Source organism: Chenopodium quinoa, unplaced genomic scaffold (assembly GCF_001683475.1).
Source record: "Chenopodium quinoa cultivar QQ74 unplaced genomic scaffold, ASM168347v1, whole genome shotgun sequence".
Taxonomy (NCBI): Eukaryota; Viridiplantae; Streptophyta; class Magnoliopsida; order Caryophyllales; family Amaranthaceae; genus Chenopodium; species Chenopodium quinoa.
The window spans coordinates 6519444-6541550 of NW_018743292.1; the positions used below are offsets into that span (position 1 = coordinate 6519444).

General features: G+C 34.6%; 3 protein-coding genes across 3 annotated transcripts; all 3 read right to left on the reverse strand.

The window, feature by feature from the left end:
• Positions 1-2789: 2789 nt before the first annotated feature.
• On the reverse strand, positions 2790-9078 carry LOC110736701 (vesicle transport protein SFT2B-like). The gene is made up of 6 exons (XM_021917000.1): positions 8591-9078; positions 4989-5042; positions 4025-4098; positions 3646-3763; positions 3480-3538; positions 2790-3167 (listed from the first exon to the last, which is right to left on the reverse strand). The coding sequence occupies exons 1-6, from the start codon at positions 8765-8767 to the stop codon at positions 3089-3091; spliced, it is 561 nt and encodes a 186-aa protein (XP_021772692.1). The 5' UTR covers positions 8768-9078; the 3' UTR covers positions 2790-3088.
• Positions 9079-12529: 3451 nt separating this feature from the next.
• LOC110736702 lies at positions 12530-15767 on the reverse strand. The gene is made up of 2 exons (XM_021917001.1): positions 15232-15767; positions 12530-14125 (listed from the first exon to the last, which is right to left on the reverse strand). The coding sequence occupies exons 1-2, from the start codon at positions 15379-15381 to the stop codon at positions 13949-13951; spliced, it is 327 nt and encodes a 108-aa protein (XP_021772693.1). The 5' UTR covers positions 15382-15767; the 3' UTR covers positions 12530-13948.
• A 2813-nt stretch (positions 15768-18580) lies between these two features.
• On the reverse strand, positions 18581-20708 carry LOC110736703 (peroxidase 47-like). The gene is made up of 4 exons (XM_021917002.1): positions 20361-20708; positions 20084-20272; positions 19656-19818; positions 18581-19198 (listed from the first exon to the last, which is right to left on the reverse strand). Exons 1-4 carry the CDS (start codon positions 20619-20621, stop codon positions 18801-18803), a joined length of 1011 nt encoding a protein of 336 aa, XP_021772694.1. The 5' UTR covers positions 20622-20708; the 3' UTR covers positions 18581-18800.
• Positions 20709-22107: the final 1399 nt, after the last annotated feature.

The window sequence follows — 22107 nt, forward strand, 5'->3', positions numbered from 1 at the left end:
GGCTCAAATCTGAATTAGTCGAAATCTAGTAAGCTCTAGATTTCTACGTATGCTTATAAAATACTTCGTAACAAATTAAAGGATGATCAACCATCTCATAGTTAATGCCATCAACTATGCCTTAAGATACGTTCATGTACCCGTCAAAAAAAAAAAAAAAAAAAAAACATAGTCATGTATACTTTTTATACTTTGTATATAGTAAGAGAATAAAACAAAAAATTTAATCTTTATTAGTATAATTCATGACTTATTCAAATATCTATAAAACATAGATTTTTATATATAGCTAAACAAATTCTCTAAAAGTAAATGAAATATTTATCTTATTATTATTAAAAGAAAGCTTGATTTTGTCACCATCTTCAATTTTCCTACGCTCAACATATTCATTAGGAACATGTAAGTAGCAACGAGAGGTGCCCTTTCCACCTTGCAACTGCAAGTTCATATCAGTAACATAACCTGTCTCTGTATCATGCACTTTTACCTCTGTTGATTTATTCATCTTAATTTATTCCTTTTGTTCTTCACTCAAATTGTCATGCATATTCTCCCAAAAATAATATTGTGGAAACGAAAAACTTTTTCCTGACTGCTTGTATGTCGCTTCACACGCCATGATAAATTTATCAAGAGATCCGAAACCTTAAGTTGATAGTTAAAGCCTTACGACTAATTTATAATTTTGAATTACTTAGGAGTTTACTATAAAGTACAGAGTATTATTTATATGTGAACTGAGAACATCTATTTACATAGTAATAAGAAAGTATTTAGTATTTACTATATAAAGGTTAGCAGAGGTTGGTCAAATCAAATCAAATCAATTTAATTTTGGTGAAGATATTATCACAATGTTTTCTCTTATATTGCATGTGCCATTATTATTTATTATTATGAGAAGATTTTTAGTTATAGAGTAATCATATATTTTAATTTTCCATTTATATGGTGAACTTTTACTAGCTTTTGTAAATAATTAATTACCATCAGTCCATCACATTACTTTTTCTGATTTTAAGCAAATTTTGACCATAAATATTTTGCGAATGATGAATTGGAAAATTTTGTTAACAAATTATTTAAATCGTTATTGCGTAGTATCACATAGATATGGTAAACCTATGATTCCCATTACTAGAGTATATTTTGAAACCTACTCCATAAAAAATACTCCGTTATTACAATAATCTATAGTTTGCCATTCTATTACATTAATAGCAGTCTTGTTAATAATGTATATTATTAGCTGATCTACCACTAGTTAATATTTAATTTCCCTAAATTTTATTAAGAAATATTATTCTTGTTAACTGTATATTATTAGCTGATCTACCACTAGTAAATCTTTATTTTCCCTAAATTTTATTAAGAAATATTATTCTTGTTAACTGTATATTATTAGCTGATCTACCACTAGTAAATCTTTATTTTCCCTAAATTTTATTAAGAAATATTATTCTTGTTAACTGTATATTATTAGCTGATCTACCACTAGTAAATCTTTATTTTCCCTAAATTTTATTAAGAAATATTATTCTTGTTAACTGTATATTATTAGCTGATCTACCACTAGTAAATCTTTATTTTCCCTAAATTTTATTAAGAAATATTATTCTTGTTAACTGTATATTATTAGCTGATCTACCACTAGTAAATCTTTATTTTCCCTAAATGTTACTAAGAAATATTTTTCTAATCAAAAGGAAACTTTCGTATATTCGTTGCCGAGAGCTATATACAAAATAATTAATAAATGCCTTCAAAACAAAAAAAAAAATTAATAAATACTGCGTATTAATTAGAGAGAATTTTTTTTTTTTCCTTCTTTTTTTTAGGGAGTGTAAGAGAGATTTTTTTTTTTTTCCATTTTTTTGTAAAAATTTTTGAGGGAGTATTTATTTAGTCTGTGTTTAACTATAACGCCAAGACCAAGGTGTAAATCAGTTTGACAGTTTCCCAACATTAAAACATTTGAAATCACAGCTGATGGCTTGCGCGATTGGAGAACGAAAACTATGCACTTCTGGGTGCTCGAATGGCAAAAAAGTAAGAACCAAGAAGTGATAAATGACAACGTAGCTAGACTATAGAAGAAGTGATTCTGGATGGTATGCCTTGAGTTGCGATGGGGCAGCAAAGGGGAGCCCAGGTCTTGCAGGGGGTGGTGGAATTATTCGAGACCATGATGGCCATTTCATATCAGCATTCGCAGCAAACTTTGGAGTATGTTCAGCATTCAAAGCAGAAGTGCATGCTCTCATGAGAGGTCTGGAACTAGCTAAGAACCTTCTAATCTCAAAGCTGGAAGTTCAACTGGATAGTCTGACCTGTGTGCAAGCTCTAAGGCAACACGAAGCAATACGAGGGGAAAATAGCCAAGCTATTCAATACTGTCAGAAGTTACTTAATGAGACGGCATGGCAAATCAAGGTAGCACATGTGTATCGAGAGGGAAATAGAGCGGCGGATTGGTTGGCCAACCGTGGAGTCACTTTGGACTCTCAATTGATTATTATCACTGTGGTTCCATCGGAATTAGGTCGTATCTTAGAGGAGGACCCTAGGGGTGTGGCTTTACCACGCCTAATCCCTCCATAATTTAGTCTCTTTTTATTTTTGATTTCTGCTTTTGCTTATTTGTTTGTATTTTCCCCTTTTTCGGTTACCAGTTAACCTCTTCTGAATCGGAAAAAAAAAAAAAAAAAAAAAAAAAAAAAAAAAAAAAAAAAAATTTATCCATTGAACTATTGAAGTTAAAAACCTTTAACCAAAATGGTATTGAATTGCTCGTCAAAAAAAAAAGGGTATTGAATTGATAACAGCGGAAATACACAACACAAAGCATGAATACAATGAAGAACTTAAGTTTAAGTGAAGGTTATACTCACTAATTTTTCTACAAGACAAGATTCTACAAGCCTTTTATATACATTGACATAGATTGTGGTAGCTCAACTGATTTTCCGAGGGGTGTCAGCCTGTCAGGGCACCTTATATGATCGATAGCAGCACAACAGTTCTCTATATCTCTCTTTTCTACAAAAGGATTTCCATTCTATCAGGTTTGCAACCATATTCCAAGCTAAAATTCAGTGTCAAAGCAAGAGACCAAGACTCGGCTGACCATGGACCTGGCAAATGGGATGTAACTCAAACTGTACCTGCAAATATAGAGTAGATTTACAAGACACTGTAAGCAACAGTTGGGGGGAAAAAAAAGGGCGACAACTCTTGTGGGTAGGGATTGGTTTGTGTACATCCTGTCTACTTCAACTGAAGAGGATAGAAAAGGGAATGGCTAAAGAAAGAAAGTGAGCATTGAAAGGAGAAGAGAAGGAAGTTGATTTTTTGACACATATCTCTGAATACCCTTGGATTACCTAAACTATGTTAGCATGAATAAACACACTGGTCTTCAATATTCAAAAGGCCCATAACACAATTTTATCCTAGGTTAGAGTTTTTAGACATACCAAGTTAGAGCACCAAACTCCAAAGTGATTGCCAAGAGTGTCAATAGCTTGTTATGAACCTGCCCAAAGTGATCAAGCACAGCATAATTATATCAGAAACCACGGAGATGGAAAATAAAGAGAAGAATCAAAGTACAATATATGATGAAATACATATGATGCTTACATAGAGAGCGCAAAACAGTGCAATAATCATGCTTGCAAGATATAAGGCAGTTGCATATATGCGCACAGGATCAAGCATCATTGCCACTTGCCTTTTTGGGCCAATAAGGAAAGCTGTGCTGCCACACAATATCCAACATAAGAAATCAAACATAAACTCTGGTCAGAAAAATAAGTATTTCTAACCCCGAAATGTCCAACTATTAGGTCATCAGATTAAGCCAGCTGATGGATCTATCATCTCAAACTCAAAAGGAGAAAACACATGACTAGAAACCTTTTTTTCTTAAAAAAAAAATATTTCAGGAGAGATGGAAACTTAAGAAATAAAAATAAATACACAGGTATAACAACAACCTAAAAAAGAAATAAATACATACCTCCCAATAGCAAGCAAATTTCCAAGGGTAAAAGCGATACCAAACTTGATCGGATTGAAGAACACAAGCATGGACTGCATAGTAAAGACGTAGTGTTCAGAATTATTAATGTCAAGAAAAACTTGTCTCCATAGTGTAATAACATTTAAAATAAAAATATAAATAAAAAAAAATTAAAAAAAAAACAAAACAAAAACACAGCATAGTAGTTCTATGGTTTATTTATTTTCATTGCTAAAATGGGATCAAGTTCTTACGATCTTTGCAGTAGCCATGTCCACTGATATCCTTAAGGGCATCCATATCCAATTTGCATGTATGCAACATAGTGCAGAGTGAATCCTAATTTTACTGTTTTCAGTTTTTTTTTACATAATTATTAGATAATTATTACGCAAGTGATCAGCAGCTAAGAAGGATCATCTGTGTTGACTTAACGCTCCAACGAGTGAAAGACAGATAACCTACATGCCTATCAAGACTGCCAGAAATGAAGAGCACAATTGGGGAGTCTAGATAATGCCCCATCCTTTTCTTTCCACAATCCTTTTCTTTCTTATGTTACTGCAGAGTGTACTGGAGATGTGAAGGAACAAGGCAAAGAATATGGTTCTCAACTTATATTCAAGGCAGGAGTAACTAAAATAATGCTCAACCATAAACGAATCTACATCCTTTTATAAAGTTCATGGCAACATTGCAAAATAGGCAACAAAATTCAAGAGTCCTCAACTAATTGACTGTTTTTACTTTAATTCAAAATTGTGTTGCTTATTTCTTAAGAAGCTGTAAGTGAAGGTAGAGGCATTCAGCATCCGGACTCCAGAATAATATGAAAAAAGAGAATACATACTTATATTAAACAAATTGAACTGTGCTCCTGATCTAATGGAATATTGGAATTTTGAAACCTATAACAAGTAACCAAATATCAAACAAAGATTTGTGCCAATCCCACACTTACCAAAAATGTACAAGTCAACCCAGCAACAAAGCATATAGCAAAGCCTTGAATTCTCTGCAGAAAGAAAACGAAGACAAAGCAATAGTTAATTAGCTAAACCACAAAAAAAAAAAAAAAAAAAAAAAAAGGCACAAGGTAGCATTGACATCAAAATAGGAAAAAAAAATTGTTAAATAAAATAGATGGTAACAAATGATGGAAAGTTAGGAATAAGGAAGAGGATAGAGGTGGCAGGAGAAGAATGACATGACTTGCTCCAACCCTCGCACCGTTAGAGGGATTCAAATGAGGATTCTACAGATATCTAGGTTCTAACATATCCAAACAGCAATAGTGCATAACCTCCCCTTCCCTTCAATTTATAATTAGTATGCGGAGTTGCGGACAGTTTCCTTAGTAGCATGTCCAACAGTGTTTGATGTTTGATGATTTGAACCCCTGTTCTTTTCTTCAAACTCTGGTGATAGATCATTAGTTAGCCCACTATAACAGTAATGTAAAGATCCCTCCACCACCAACCAAGAGATGTGTAAACAACTATTTTGGCATATATGCTGGCAAGTGTAATGGAATTTCCTTGACTAATGAAATGCTTCAAAAGTAAACTCACAACAATATACCTCTTCTGTTGCTTCGGTGTGATAAAAATTGGTGATGACGATTGTAAATTAATAGTCCATTAGGCATCAAGAAATGCCAACTTATGTCCAAATGGCTGAAAATGAAATTGAGCAAGCAGATCCTAGGTACCAGTTGCCCATATTTAAGTTTTAACATAATCCTAATATTCCTAAATCATACATTCTATACAGGCCTATTCAGACACTGATCATGGCAATTCACTCAACAGGCACTTCAATCCACATATCTGGGACTTATGAATTTTTAAATACACCTAAATTTACAAAAGTACTCTGTATCAAACAAGTTTTCTTTTTCCACCAACAAACCCGTGAATTCTATAAAGGGAGCAATATATGTCTCTAAGGACATTGCAATCACAAAAGCTAGCTCAAGAGGTAGGAAAGCCTACACAACTACACATCTATATAAACTTCAAGTCAAGCACACCCTTACCCTTTCAATAAGATTAATGAGGGACTCAAAGATCATAAGTTGCTATCAGATTTTGAAAGTTAATATCCCACCATTACTCTACAAGCCATTAGTTGATCACACAAAGGCCCATGGTGACCTTTAGCCAATGAGAGGAGGTATATACAAAAAGAGCCATATTGACTATTCAAAAGCAAAGTGGAAGGTTTTAACCACTCAAATCGTCTCCCGAAATGTTGTGGGTCCATGGGAAACACCCCAAACTTTTTTCCTTTCCGGGTCCGGAAACGTCAGAAAATATCCAAAACCGAAGGCTATAATCCACGCTTTTGGACCAATTTTGAAGGTTTCAGGACCCAATGTAGAAAAATCTCAAGATAGCAGGGGATACATCCTAGGATCATATAATATTGTTCGGACCCTTGTATGACCACTAGTCAGTCATATAAAGGCTTGCGGTGGCCTTGAGTTAATTAATAGAGGTGTGTATGTAAATTGCTAAATTAACAATTTAAAGGCAAAACAGATGGTTCCAACCATCATAATGGCCTCTCAAGGTGTCGTGGGGTTCATGAGAGGAACTTTGACCAATTTTACTTCCGGGTCCAAAAAAGTTCAAAATTGTCCAATACGGAAGATTATAATCCACGAAATCAGACCAATTTTGGAAGTTTTGTGATACAGTGTAGAAAAGTCTCGAGATTGTATGAATGTTGTTTGGAACCATATATGTCCACTAGTTAGCCATATAAAGTCTTGTGGTGACCTTGAATTAATGAAGGGAGGTGTTAGTCATAAACGGAAAAATTGGCAGTTTAAAGGCAAAATGCATGGTTCCAACCACCCAAATGGGCTCCTAGAGTGTCTTGGGGTCCATGGGTACCACCCCGACCTATTTCCTTTTCTAAAAAGTTGAAAATTGTCCAAATTTAAAGGCAATAATTCACTTGTTTGGGCAACTTTGCGAAAAAAAAAATTTAAATTGAAGTGAAGACGTGGGGTATCATGGTCATATAAGTTGGTTTGGCACATAACAAGCCTACTGATATGTCTTAAAAATTCCCGAGGATGAGTTTGGTTCATCTATACGGCTATGGTAGTGAAGAGCTGCAAGAGATGGATATTAATATAACCAACTTGGCATTTCAAGGTCTATTAAGGTCTATGAAGTTCTTCATCTTCATTGGTGTTGTTGATTATTCCTAAATTCATTACTTACCATAACATTCCATTATGATGTTGGTTAGACCATTATACTATACTATATTGGTGTTGTGTTTGTTACTTAACACCAATCAATCAATGTTGACTTTAATTTGTGTGCATACAATTGTTCATTCATAACGGAATGGATGAATGGAAGCCTTTTTGTCCCAAGATAGAAAAGTAATAAAAATAGTATATTCATATTATTGATTGATTGATTAATGGAAAATCATCACACTATATTATTCATTTTTATTTTCTCCCCTTGTCAGGCAATAAAATAGTGTCGACCTTGTTAACCACCAACAAGCATGATAACTCAAAGAGGTGGTGCCTAGCTCCTAAACAAGTTGACATAAGTCTTTGCAAATAGATGAACCTCAAAAGTAGCTCAAAGGTGGAAGAGCCTATAACATAATACAAGTACAAAACTCCAGTTCATCCCCCATTAAAACTATTATTTGAGATGGCCTCGAGTTTTGCAAACTGAATTGTAGTATGCAAATAGGAATACAGGATCCACAAAAGCAGTTGAAATTCTTGGGAACATATCAAAAAGCATGGCAATATAACATTTTTGCATGTTCACTAGCTGTTTCTATAAGGTCTAATTCCTTTTATAGCTCCACACCTCTAGATATATATTATGTTCTGAAGAGATGCACATCAACCTATCCAATTGTAATTTGTATGGTAACATAACAATAGCCTGAAAACCACGTGCCACCAACTCCCAAGTCCCAACCAAAAACTCTACATATTAAGGCCTGAGAAACTAGCAAAGCTCAGAAACAATTGCAATGAGCTGGTATCTATAACGCATTAATACAATCACAAGTTTACAATGCATTCATAACTTTACGGAGGGATATTATGCTGGCGGCTCCAAATTGTACTCCCAAGTCACATTGTCATATACTCATATGCTCATAGGCTCTATACTCCAGGGCACACAGCTCGCCGCACGATCCATACACAGTTGAATGACAGAACTCCATCATCTCTACTCAGACCAGATATAGCACATTATTAGCTGCTATTCCCAAATGAACATTACATTCTATGCCCAAACTACTGATTAGCGAGTATCAATTCTAATAGAGAGAGAAATTGGCGCATGCTCTAATACCTCTCCAAATTAAACCCAAAAATTCATTTGCAATCGGAGTAAACAATCAAATAAAAACTCAATAAAGCACACAAATCACCCAAAATTAACCCTAATTCAAAGAAAAACAAAGATAAAGTGCAGATCAAACTAAATTTAATCAAATTCCATGATAATACACAAAAAACAAGGGTTTTAAGATCAAGAAAAACAAAATCGGAAAATTAGAGACCTGTTTGGTGGACAAAGTGCAATTACGATTGAACTCATCCATGAAAGAGCTATCATCAACAGCAGAATTAACAGCAGCAGATTCTTCATCGTAAACCTCCATACCAACAAGCATCTTCATTTTTTCAACAGGTTGATAGCTCTTCACCTTATCAAATGCTTCGCTTAATCTCTCCATTTTCACTCTCTTTCTCTCTCTTGGAGATCCAGAGAAAGTAGAAAATGGTGGTCAAGAAATCTGGAAATTGGAAACGGAAATTATGGTGGGTGGATGAGTGAAGACTGAAGAGTGAGAAAGGGAAGGAGAGAGAATGAAGAAAAGAGGAGAAAGAGTAAAATGTTAGTTTACGGGGAGAGTGACAATTTGCTTGTAAGTTAGGCCTTATGAAAATAATATGGTAGAGGGGATGTATCACGTGTATGATATAATCGGAAATACATTATATATAAATAAAAAAATATAAGGACAAATTTAATGTTCTTTTATTTACATGTAATGTTTTTTTTTTATAAAACCTTATTTATATGTAATATTCTTTATTTTATATGTAATGTTCATTTTATTTTCTCTCTCTTTGATACTTTCTCTCCTCTCCCTCTAACTTCTTCTTTCATTTTATTTCTTGATTTTTATAGTTTTTATGTGCATTTTTTATCACTCACAAACACATTTATACTAAATTTTACACTCCAAAATCCGAATTTCACAACCAAATTTTCGGATTTTTCATTATTTGAGAATTTTGGGTATTTTTTATTTTGGCTAAAAACCTTGCAATTGAGTATTCAACTTGCTTGATTTTCACTATTAATTCACTTTACAATGGTTTTCTACTCATTTGAGGTATGCTTTCTCTTTCTTTGTTCATCTTTGTTGTACTTCATGAATATGAAACCCTAGGTTGCGCTTCAATAGTGAACTCTCTCTTTGTTTGTTATTTTTACCTATATTTTGTGTTTTGTGATAATGTTTATGGTTCATATAAAGCTTTATTATCATGAAATTACTTGATTTTTTGAATTTTTGGCACTAATATTGTTGTTCATCATCTTCTTCCATGGGTTTGGATAGTAGCATTTTTCTATTATTTATATGTAACGTTATGTTCTTTTATATTTATATGTAATGTTATTTTATTTTTAAGCTATGTTCTTTTATTGTATGTAGTGTTCTTTATTTTATATGTAACGTTCTTTTTTATGTACTTTATGTTAGTTTGTAATGTATAATATTATTATAACTACGATTTTTTTTTTTTATAAGTAATGTTCTTTTATTTATAGGCAATGTTCTTTAATTTATATGTAATGTTTTTCTATTTATAGGTAATGTTATTTTATTCATAGAGTGATGTTCTTCCGGGTGTACCATGCGCATGGTACACCCGGGTGTACGAAACAATTATTGAGGCCTTACGTCAAGTCTTGGGTCAGGCCTCACGCCCCTCGTTGAGGTCACAAACGGGTTATTTGGATCGAGTATAATTTGCTTTATATTAGGATGTTGATAGTGTTTGGGTAAGGAACTAAGACTATGATATAAAGGACGGGTTATAAAAGGACGGGTTATTGGTTCTTGCTCATGTATCATGTGTAGCATTCTGTTGTATCAGACTTATCGGATTAGAGATAGTTATAGAGTGATAGTCAGATAGTGAGTTTGGCCAATTTTCTTGAAATCTTTTTCTTTGGAAGGTTTGATCTTTGGTGAACATTGAGGTCATGTCATGGGAACGAAAGCAATACATATGTTGTAAAAGGTATTTTTGAGTTGGGTATAGTTGAATAAGCTAGGTCAACTCTTGTTTGAAGATGTATCAATCTTGTAAGTACTGTTATCTAAATTATTAATATTTTTTTTTATATAATACTCCCTTCGTCTCTTATTTTTTTGCACCACTTTTCTTTTTAGTCCGTTCCTTAAATTTTGGCCCACTTTTCTTTTTAGTCTGTCCCTTAAATTTTGCCCCATTCTATTTTTGGACATATGAGACCACGCCTTTACCCTCACAACCTCCCCATTAACCCCACCAATTTTCTCTCTCATCATATTTTTCAAACCAAAAATTAATAAAGTAACATCAGTTTATGGAGAAAAAAATAAAGGATAGAGGGAGTACTAATTAGTGAGATGGTTAATCATTGTTAAATTTGACATAATATTGAATGCATTTTTCAGACTATGCATTATAAAAAGATACTTTAATAAGTTATTATTATTTGGTTTTACAATAATAAAATGATGGTAATGCTTAAAATCGTATAAGATGATGAGCATGACATGAAAGATATGACTTGTTATTCTAAAATGACAAAAGAGATCAACACTTCAAATCTTCATCTTACATATAGTCATATACATACCTAATATATTGAAGGAAAAATAGAAAACAATAACATTACCTTTGTCACTCTGCTCAAAATAACCTCACCTTTTCAAAATCTAGAAACAATCTCACTTTTTAACACCATCATCTCAAAACAAACATTTTTACCTAAAACTTGTTGAACAAGTTAATTTTTTTTATATATAATAATTTTATTCTTTATTCTCTCTCTTCCGCCTCACCATCTTCTTCTTTGAATAACCCGCCATGATCGCCACCTACCCTCTATGACCACCACCTGATCACCACCACATTACAATCCTAAAATCCTAACCCCTCTTGACCCCACCCCACTGAACCTCCATGGCACCATATTGAAACCCCTACCCCAAAACCACCAACCTGAAACCCCACCAACCCCTAAACCGGCGGAGACCCACCCCCACCATTATTCAAAACCATACCGAAACCCTCACTCACACAGGCATGCAATAACCACCTCCACCCTCGTCCCCACCCTAAAATCCCATCCCTTCTCACTTGTTTTTCACTCCGCTAAACCAAAACCCACCCCCACCAGACCCCGTAAACCGACGCATCGGACCAAATACCCCCACCCTAGTTCGAAATCCCACCCTTGCAGGCACTTCGAAACCTACCTCCACCGTTTCTATTGCGGGAAAGGGAAAGGGAAAGGGAGTTGTTGTCGACGGGGAAGGCGAGGTGGGGAGAGGGGAATGCTTCGGCAGTGAAGATTGGTGAGGGATTGGGAAGGGGAGTTTTTTTTTTTAATTTTGTTTTTTGAAATAATTACAAAAAAAAAAAGGACCAATTAAAATGAGACACGTGAAAAGTTACCCTTTTCAATTAGTTACCAATTTGACAAACCGGTCAAAGGACTATTTTGAGCAAATGAGATCAAAGTTGGGATTGATTCAAGATTACTCAAAGGTGAAATTATTTTGAGCAAAAATGACAAAGGTGGGAATATTCCTTTCCATTTTTCCTATATTAAATTACATATGAATGACATTACATAAAGTTCTAAAACCTGCTGCTAGACCATCCGGGGGTCCCCCCCGTGGTCAAATGATTGTGTGCACTTGGAAAATACATAGCACTAATTACATAAGAAAAGTCAAAGCATATTCACAACAAATCTAATTTACATTACAAGAATTTACTACAAGAAAAAGGGTTATTTTTTACGGAATTAATCTGTCGGGAAAAACTGATATTCCGTCGGAAAAAAGCTTTCCTACATATTCCATCGGAAATTTGTTGTCAGAAATGACCTTTTCGGAAAGTTAACATTTTCAGATAGAAATTCCATCGAAAAGCCTTTCTTTGACGGAATTTCCGGTGGATAAATCCCATCGGAACTGCGGCAGTTTTCGACGGAATTTTCATCCCGTCGGAGATTTGCGAGGGAATTTTCCTTCGCAGATCTACGGCGAATTATAAAATCCGTGGAAAAAATCCGCCAAAAACTGTGGTTTTGCCGACAAATTTTTTTCCCCTTTTGTTTCCTATTCAACCTGTATACCTGCCCATAACATAACCTATTTTTAGCCTCCATAAATACACATTCTAAAATTTAGAAATGCGTGGACTAAGCAAAATACGCATTTGAAATTACTGCGGAAATTGAGTTACTAGTGTAAAATACTAGTATAAAAAATTACACAACCTAATAAAGGATAGAACTAGCTAAGCTACACAACATTTGGGGAATCCTATCTTAAGCCACTACCCGGGTCGTCTATGGGGTCTCAATGAATGGTAGAACAAGCATTGGGGTTGCTGACTCCGAACTTGCGACTCAATATCTCATCCAACTACTCCTTGTTTCCCCTCTCCATTTCGGCCATATAGGCCGCCAATTGAGTTTGCATCTCGGCCTCCATTTAGTTTGCATTTCAGTTCGCATAGCATTGGGGATGTTTAATTTGGACATGCGACTCAACATCTCATCCATCGACTCCTTATTTCTCCTCTCTATTTTGACCAAATGGGCCGCCAATCGGGTTTGCATCTCAGCCTCCAATTCAGTCCGCATATCCTGCACCCTCTGTTCAAACTGATCCTGCACCATCTGTTTAAACTAATTCTGCATCTGAAAAGGCGTGTACTGTTGGGAAGAACCGGAAACTTGTTAGGATTTACAACGGTTTCAATCAAGAAAACACTTAAACAATGTGTGGGAACAAATCTTAAAATATATGATTACAATTCCAAATTGTAAATATTAAATACTAAACAAAGTATTACAATCAAGTATTTGAATTGTCAATGAAATTACTGAAAACATACAAAGACTACACTAGTGTGAAGATGATCAAACTTGCCTTTCCTCCAAGCCGTTAATTCCAAGCATGAACATGAGAAAACCGATGTCTCGTAACACTAGTACCTTGATACACTGTCAAAGGCGTGTACACACTTTCCTAAAGAGGTTTATTTCCCCCACACGGTGCTTGGGTTAAACCGAAAATCCTCTTTGAGATACAATTGACAGCAAATTTTGTTCTTAGCACTGAATCGAAATAAAGATGATCAAATCACCAAGATTGGATTAATTGAAAGAGTTTTTCTCACAAAAGTTTGCAAGAAATTTGAGAGAGAATGTGGAGAATTCTTTTTGGAGAGATGAAAAATAATCTTCTATATATCTACTTTCACGAAAAATATGTCTTTTAATAAAAGACTCAACCGTCAGGAAAAACCGCAAAACAGGGAGGCGCGGGCGCGACACAAGAGGCGCGGGGGCGCCACCTGGAAGCGCGGGCGCGCCTCCCAAAATATGCGAGTTTCCACAAGAAGGTAGTGAGGGGCACGGTTTATGCGCGACCAGTAGCGCGGGCGCTCCACAAGGACGCGCAGGCGCGCCACCAGCCGCGCGGGTGCGCCAACCACACCCTTCCAATTTGCTGATTTCCAGAGAGGTGCGCGGTTTAGGCGCGCTCTCTGCGCGGCCGCGCCTACCTTACGCGGGCGCTCTTCATGGTCGCGAGCGCGCAACCATCAACACTCTAAATATTCAACAAAACTCGACCCTTTTGGTTATCGTAGTACAACTCTTCACTTTGGCCAAGTCCCTTAACACGACCCTTCTTACTGTGACCACCCACCGTCTCCCAATACAACTCATTCGGACTCTTCTGAATCCCTTGCCTACTTGCTTCTTCAAATTTATTTTGGTAGGTCTCCTGCAACAGATAAATGAGATGATCAAATATGTTCTTAATAACAACTACCAACAAATTAAGTTAAAGGTTTATATACATGGAAAAAGAAATAAGTTTGGGGAAAATGACTTCTACTTTGCCTATTTTTCACATTTCTTATCAAATGAACTCCTCATTGCCTGTACAATACCAAAATTAGCTAGTTATAAGTGTTTAAGGTTTGAATCTACAAGCAAAGGGCAAGAAACTAAGTTTTATGTTCATATTCATGAAAAATCAAGAAAATTAGGCCAAAATGACTTCTACTTTGCTTATTTTCCTCATTTTTTTTTATCAAATGAACTCATTTTAGCCCATAACATACCAATATTAGCTAATTATAAATGTTCAAACTTTGAAATTACAAGTAAAGAGCAATAAACTAAGTTTTAGGTTTATATTCATGGAAAAATCAAACAAATTAGGCCTATTTTCCTTATTTCTTATCAAATGAAGTCATTCTTGCCCATAACATACCAATATTAGCTAGTTATAAGTGTTTAAGGTTTGAAATTACAAATAAGATGGAAGAAACTAAGTTTTAGGTTCATAGTCACATAAAAAACAAGCAAAGTTAGGGAAAATGACTTATAACATGCCTATTTTTCACATATGCCAAGAATACAATCACAAGTTTGTAATGCAATCACAAATTTACTGGGAGGGAAATTATGCTAGCGCCTCCAAATTGCAATCCCAAAAGTGACATTATCAAATGCTTACAGGCTCTATACTCCAGGGCATATCAAAAATCAGCACGCCGCTACGATCCATACACAGTTGATATAGCACATTATTAGCTGCTATTCCCAAATGAACATTACATTCTATGCCCAAATTACTGATTAACGAGTATGAATTTTAAAACGGAGAGAAATTGGCACATTCTCTAATACCACTACAAATTAAACCCGGAAATTCAATTGCAAGCAATCAAATAAAACACACAAATCAACCAAAATTAACCCTAATTCAAAGTAAAAACAAAAAATTACATGCAGATCAAACGAAAATTGATCAAATTCTACGAAAATGCATAAAAACAAGGGTTTTAAGATCAAGAAAAACAAAATGGAAAAATTAAAGACCTGTTGGGTGGACAAAGTGCAATAACGATTGAACTCATCCATGAAAGAGCTAACATCATCAGTAGAATTAACAGCAGCAGATTCTTCGTCGTCAACTTCCATACCAACAAGCATCTTCATTTCTTCAACAGGTTGGTAGCTCTTCTCCATTTTCACTCTCTTGAAGATCCAGAGAGAGTCGAAGATGGTGATTTGGAAATGGAAATTATGGTGGGCGGATGAGTGAAGACTGAAGAGTGAGAAAGGGAAGGAGACAGAATGAAGAAAGGAGGGTATGATACCCTCGTTGAGGTGACAATCGGGTTACTATCAAGTATAATTAGCTTTATATTTGGATGTTGAGTATGTTTGGGTAAGGAACCGAGGAGTAGACCTGTTCAATGGGTTAGGGGCTCATTTAAAGCTTTGATCCAGCCTTTTTATAAAAGGATTTTATCCATTTGATATTTAAATAGTGCGGGCTTTTAAAGGGTTATTAAATAATGAGCTATTAAAGAGTTGAATTTAATTTAGAAAGGGCTGAAATTGGATAATTCTTATGAACTTTTTTTTATCCTAATTTTTCTATTTCTAAAACTCCCTAACAGGAAAAAAAAAAAAAAAAAAAAGGGTTATTAACCTTTTTTTATCTTATGAACCTTTTTTTAAAGGGTTATTAAATAATGAGCTTTTAAAGAGTTGAATTTAAGTTAAAAAGGGCTAAAATTGAATAACTCTTATGAACTTTTTTTATCCTAATTTTTCTGTTTCTAAAACTTCCTAATACAAAAAAGCAACTCATTAAACATTCAGTTTTTATATCGCCGTCTTCCTTTTCACTTTCTCTCTCCTCGAAATTTGCCGCTAAATCTGCGGAATTTTCGTTGCAAATCCCTATTTGTTGATGATCATCTAATTACGACGCTCCTCGATTCGTTCGCTTCAGGTTTAATTTTGTTTTCTATTTTTCTATTTATTGTTTTCAATGTCAACTTCATTTTTGTAGTTGATTAATTACTTGTTCTTCTTCATTGCATGTTCAGTGTATTAATGGCGTGTCCAATTGCCTCTTATTTATTTAATTATTTGTTTTTTTTTTAGGGAATGTTTTTATTTTCAAATGATTAATTGTATTTTTGTGTTTAATAATTTAATTTGGAGTTTGAAGTTGTGGTTTAGACGAGGGCTCGATGCGACTTATGAGGCTTTGGTTATTGTCTTTGCTACTGATATAACCTGTAATAAATGAAGAAACTGTAATTGAATCTGTTCTGACAACAGGTAGATAGTTAGATAGTATAAATACTAAACATCAGGGGAATATGCTGATCCTTATTAATTAGTGTGTCTTTCAATGACATCAGAATGGGTTAAAACATCAGTGTTCCAAAATGTTGCCTTTAAGTTTGTTTATACATTTTGAATGGGCTGGGTCGGGCTGGGTTTAATGACCCATGGACAAGCTCGGCCCATTTTGGATTAGGCTTGGCCTGGCCCATTTCATGTAAAGCCTGGCTCAGCCCAGCCTGACCCGTTGAACATGTCTACTAAGGAGTAAGGACTATGATATAATAGATGGGTTATAAAAGGACGGGTTATTGATTCTTGCTCATGTATCATGTTTGTTGCTTTCTGTTGTATCCGACTTATCGGATTAGAGATAGTTATGGAATGACAGTGTAGCTGGCCAATTTTCTAGATATCTCTTTCTTTAGATGGTTTGATCTTTGGTGAACACTGAGATTGTGTCATGGGATCGAAAGCAATACATATGTTGTCAAGGTATTTTTGAGTCGGGTATAGTTGAATATACTTGGTCAACTCTTGATTAAAGATGTATCAACCTTGTAAGTACTGTTATCTAAATCATTCTTTTACATGATACTAGTTAATTAGTGTGATGGTTAATCATTGTTAAATTTGACTATAATATTAAATAATGCATGATCAGACATTTGACTATGCATCATAAAAAGATACTTTAATAAGTTATTATAAAATGATGGTAATGGTAAGGTTAAAGTCATATAAGATGATGTGCATGACATAAAAGATATGACTTGTTATTCTAAAATGGCAAAAAGGATCAACACTTGAAACCTTCATCATACATATACATATCTAATACTCCCTCCGTTAATTTTTAAGTGCAACTTTTGCTATTTTAGTCCACTAACTATTATGTGTAACTTTCTATTTTCTTTCTATTTTTAGTAAACAAAAACCTTGAAAATTACAAATTTACCCTTACTTAAAAATTCAGATTTTCTTAATTTTACCCTTATCTTATTTTAATCACAATAACTTTTTAATCTAATCTAAAATTATTAATCTAATTCTACCTACCCCATTTAATCATCTCCTAGTCTACCCACCACCCATTCATCTCTTTCTTCAACCTTTCTTCATCTCCTTCACCCTGTTCATCTCTTTCACCTTCAGCCTCTTCATCCCTCCTCCCTCACGAGTCACGACCACCGCCCCTCACACCACCATTCTCTCTCCTATTACAGTAAGCTAGTCTTCCCTCACACCACCGCCCCTCACACCGCCATTAACCCACTCTCTTTCCTCTCAAATTTCTCTGTAAAACTAACCCATAAAAATGGGGTGTACAGCTTCAAAGCTCGACAACGAAGACATCGTTCGCCACTGCAAAATGGGATTTACAGTTTGATTTGTTTCGTTTTTCGTTTTTGTTTCGTGTTTTTATTGTTGATTATTGTAAATCTACCATTTTTATTGTTAATTTTCCGAGTTGTAAGCTTCTTGTATGTTTTTGTATTGTATTTCTATTGTTAATTTTCCGTTTTATTGTTGATTATTGTAGATCTACAATTTTGTTTTTTTTTTTTCGATTTTTTTTGGGTGATTTATCTTCGAATTTCTGGGTTTTTTTTGGATTTTGTTCGATTTTTTTAGGTAAGGATTAGTGTTGTGAGTTGGTTACGGTGGGGTGAGTGGGTGGGTGGAGGTGCCGGATTTTTGGGTGGTCTGGGTTAGAGGTGGGTCTAGGGCGTGGGTTTTGGGTTTTATTGAAGGTGGTTGCGGTGGTGGTTTCGTGGGGGTCGGTTGCGGACTGGTTTCGTGGGGTTGGTTGCGGACTGGTTTCGTGGACTGCAAGTTCGGACTGGTTTCGAGGGGTTGGTTGCGGTGGTGGTTTCGTGGGGTGGTAGTGGTGGTGGTGAAGCTAACGGTGGTGTTGGCTGGTCTTGGTGGTGGCAGTGGGTGGTTGATTTCTTTAAACATTCTCTTTCCACCTTAATTACATACTCCTATAATATATTAATCACCATTATACTTCCTCTAATATTTACCCCTTAATTTTTGCCTCGTGAACCGTTATTTACCCCAAAGTTGCACTTAAAAATTAACGAAGGGAGTATATTGAATTATATATGGCATGACATTACATAAAATTCTAAAACAAAACACATAGCACTAATTACATAAGTAAGAAAATTAAAAGCATATTCACAACATATCTTGTTTACATTGCAAGAATTCCCTCAAACTCTACCGATAGTATTTTTCATATTGTAGCGTCGTTTCTACACGGGGTGTCCCTGATGAAAGAAATGCGTAACTAATCAATTAATTTTACGACAATCTCTACGAACTTCTCCTTTGGCTCCTTCTTTGACATCGAGCAAGCTCATCTTAACCATGGCGCGTTGAAAATCCATGAAGAACATGGCTTCATTCATGGCATAACCATTGACAAAGCCTCGAGTTCTAGGGCTATCAAATAAGGTTTGATCAGAAGTAAGCAAACCAGCCTTGTTTTGTAATGCATGGAAATAAAGGTTGTCAAAATCATTCCTTGAGGCATCAAAGGGTTGTTCTGCTTTATCACCAGCACTACATGTCTTAGAAATTGTACTAGCAAAATTAGCATCTAATGATGGGTCCACTTCATGTGTATTGTCGAATTTGCTTAGTCTATTCTTGAATGAAGCGCACCTTGCCACTCCCAATGTGTGGGCTCCTACATCAAGTATTCAAGGAATAAAACAAGATTAGGTGATAAATAGGAATATGTTGCATAATATATTAACATACATTGAGTGGGGTTCGTATTATTTTTGTACTTATAAAATAGACATGACATAGGAGAAGTTTAAATCTGTTAGCTAATATTTAATAAGCGTGCTTAAAAACTTTGTCAAATTAAGATTTTCATTCAAAGATTTCTAACTCATATAATCATGTTGTATGATAATGATAATGAAAAAAACAATTGTTAAAGGTTAACAATTGTCATGTCAACATGATGATTAAGATATCTAATTTTGAATGCCTGTCAAAGTTTTATTTGCTTCATACACGTACGAACTAAACTAATTGGCGTATGTGTGTATAACCAAAGAAAGTACACAATATCTAGAATTTAATTTTTAATGAAATAATGTGTCAAGAATGTCAAGTTTGAAGAATAGTGGTACCTGACAAAGCGACCATATCTTGAATAGTAAAGCCGCGTTGTCCAAAAACTCTAATGAGTTCGGAGCTATTGAAAGTGGGAAAAGGGAGATTGATTGTGTATTCTATTTTTGATCTTCTTCCATCTTTCCTTCCTTTAGGTATGTCATATATTGGACCACCACTCTACATTAATTAAAACTTTAAAATTAGAAAGTAATCATGCTTTATACGGAGTATATCTTAATGATGCATGATGATAGTAATTGCACTTCATCAATTTTGGCACATACTCAATGCAATGGAGCGCAACACTACCCTTATCGGTTGTCATTTTACTAGTTTAAATAAAGTTAGATATAAATGAGTACAATCTTTATTAAGCGTAGATAAAATAAATTACTTTGTATTTAGATGAATGATCCAATATTAGAATGAAAATCAATATTACCAAGAAAACTGCATCTCTAGCAGCCATGGCTATAATATCAGCACAAGAAACTACTCCAGGACATTGGTCCTCGAGTTCATCCTTAATGTTGTCTATGAGTTCATATCCTCGCAAGCTTAGATTTCCAGGAGAATCCTTCTCTGCCGTATTATCCTTTGTCGAGTCAATAAGGATTGATGCATCACATCCCTACGTACAAAAAACAAATCATTTACAAATGATTCGAAACTTTACAGAGATCATTCAATTCCATATAATATGCACAATGCAAAATTACCTGTATCCAACAGTCGTGGAAATGCATTCTTAAAAGAGGGCCAGCCAAGGTAGGATCATCTTGAAGAGCCCTAGAAACTGCATCTCTAACAATTCCATCAATCATTGGACAGCTCATGATATAATAATTCATGGACACAGCATCAACTCCAAACCTAAACCCTTTAGCTACCATCCCCATCAATAGCATTGCCCCGATAACGTATCGAAACATCATCCTAGCAAAGCTTAAGGAAGAGTTACTAGAAGATAATTGTAACATTATTTTTATTATTATTATTTGGTAGGCTTATTAGTTATTACAATATTATGAAGATTATTATTTTGTTGTATGTGAATGAGATGTTTAAGAAGGAGCTAGATGTATATATAGAGGGTGGGAAAATGGCTAGTTGCAACAAAAAAAAAAAAAAAAAAAAAAAGGACAAAGACATACTATAATGGATATGGAAGATGATGAAAGTGGAAGATTGTAGTGGACCATAATCTAGGGTTCCACTTAAGATAAAATGGGAGATGTTCAAAAACATGATAATCCTAGTTAAATTATGTAACTGCATGGTAATAGACACGTTAACACGGTTAAGATTTTAAGATGTTAATGGTTCATAATGCTCCACCGCCCGCCAAATATATAAATGTGACTAGGAAATTGGGTAATTGCTAAACTTCAAGCCATGAATTGAACAAAGACATTTCTTGATGTGCATTGTTGATTTCTATATGTATAAAATACTCGATGACATGTCAAAAGCATTTTCGAGTTTAGAGTTAAACTTATTCAAATTCGTACTTCATATTAAAATCAGCCTTGTATAGTTGTATGGGAAAAGTAACTCTCATGATAATCAATATTACAATTTTTTTAAAGCTCAAACCTGAAAACTTTTATTACGGTGGAATAATAAGCCTCTCTATACTAGCTAGTCCCATACAAAGATTGTACACTTGTTACGGTTTTTATGTATTTTTTGGTCAGGAGATGACTCATATTAGAAGGGGTAGATAATTCTCTCATATATAAATGAGATTAGTGAGACTTGACCCCTTATCCCACATTTGTTTGATGAAATGACAAGTTTCTGAACTTATTGATAAAACTATACTTGTCGTGGTACATGTATACATCAACTGAAGTTTCATATAGATATTAGATATATATAGACCATATAGTTATAGAATTATCAAGATTTTTTTAGATAAAAATTAGCTTAGTGAGAATTGATTATGAGTTGAAGGAGGAGTGATATACATCGTATAGTTTGGTCTTCGTCATGATTCTCAACTTGAAACGAAGTCTACACCTCACATTATCAGCATTCAAGCACGCTTCTACTGGTTTTTTTTTTTTTTTTTGAAAGTATATTGGTATCCAGCATTCCAGCAGCTAAAGTTTTCAAATTCAAGACTACTCGTGCAGACGTAGAGTTCCAGAAAACTCCATTTGTATCCGTCTAAAGAAAAATCGCAACAATTTAACATATGCACTATGTGAAATACAATTATTACAATTCATATTTATAATTAGTTATTTATTTATAAATCTCATATTTTAATATTTGACATTTGCTAATCCGACAACTAATACTTTACTATAATTATATGAATAGTTTAAAAGTCAAAACTATCGCATATAGTAAGCTATCGCTTGACTAGATATTGTGATTTAATTTCTTCTAAAGCGGAAGAAGTAATACTTTCAAATACAGTTTTCGTATGATATGCTCTGAGATTTGCAAGTTCTCTAC

Excerpts from the sequence above, each read along its gene's own strand:
- LOC110736701 (XM_021917000.1), bottom strand. The coding sequence starts at position 8,767 with ATGGAGAGATTAAGCGAAGCATTTGATAAGGTGAAGAGCTATCAACCT. Across the intron at positions 4,099-4,988 it reads GGTTGACTTGTACATTTTTG|TCCATGCTTGTGTTCTTCAA; the intron begins GTAAGTGTGGGA and ends TTTACTATGCAG. Across the intron at positions 3,539-3,645 it reads CACTGTTTTGCGCTCTCTAT|GTTCATAACAAGCTATTGAC; the intron begins GTAAGCATCATA and ends CACTTTGGGCAG.
- LOC110736702 (XM_021917001.1), bottom strand. The coding sequence starts at position 15,381 with ATGGAGAAGAGCTACCAACCTGTTGAAGAAATGAAGATGCTTGTTGGT. Across the intron at positions 14,126-15,231 it reads GCACTTTGTCCACCCAACAG|GAGACCTACCAAAATAAATT; the intron begins GTCTTTAATTTT and ends TATCTGTTGCAG.
- LOC110736703 (XM_021917002.1), bottom strand. The coding sequence starts at position 20,621 with ATGTTACAATTATCTTCTAGTAACTCTTCCTTAAGCTTTGCTAGGATG. Across the intron at positions 19,819-20,083 it reads CTAGAGATGCAGTTTTCTTG|AGTGGTGGTCCAATATATGA; the intron begins GTAATATTGATT and ends TAATTAATGTAG. Across the intron at positions 19,199-19,655 it reads AGATATGGTCGCTTTGTCAG|GAGCCCACACATTGGGAGTG; the intron begins GTACCACTATTC and ends TACTTGATGTAG.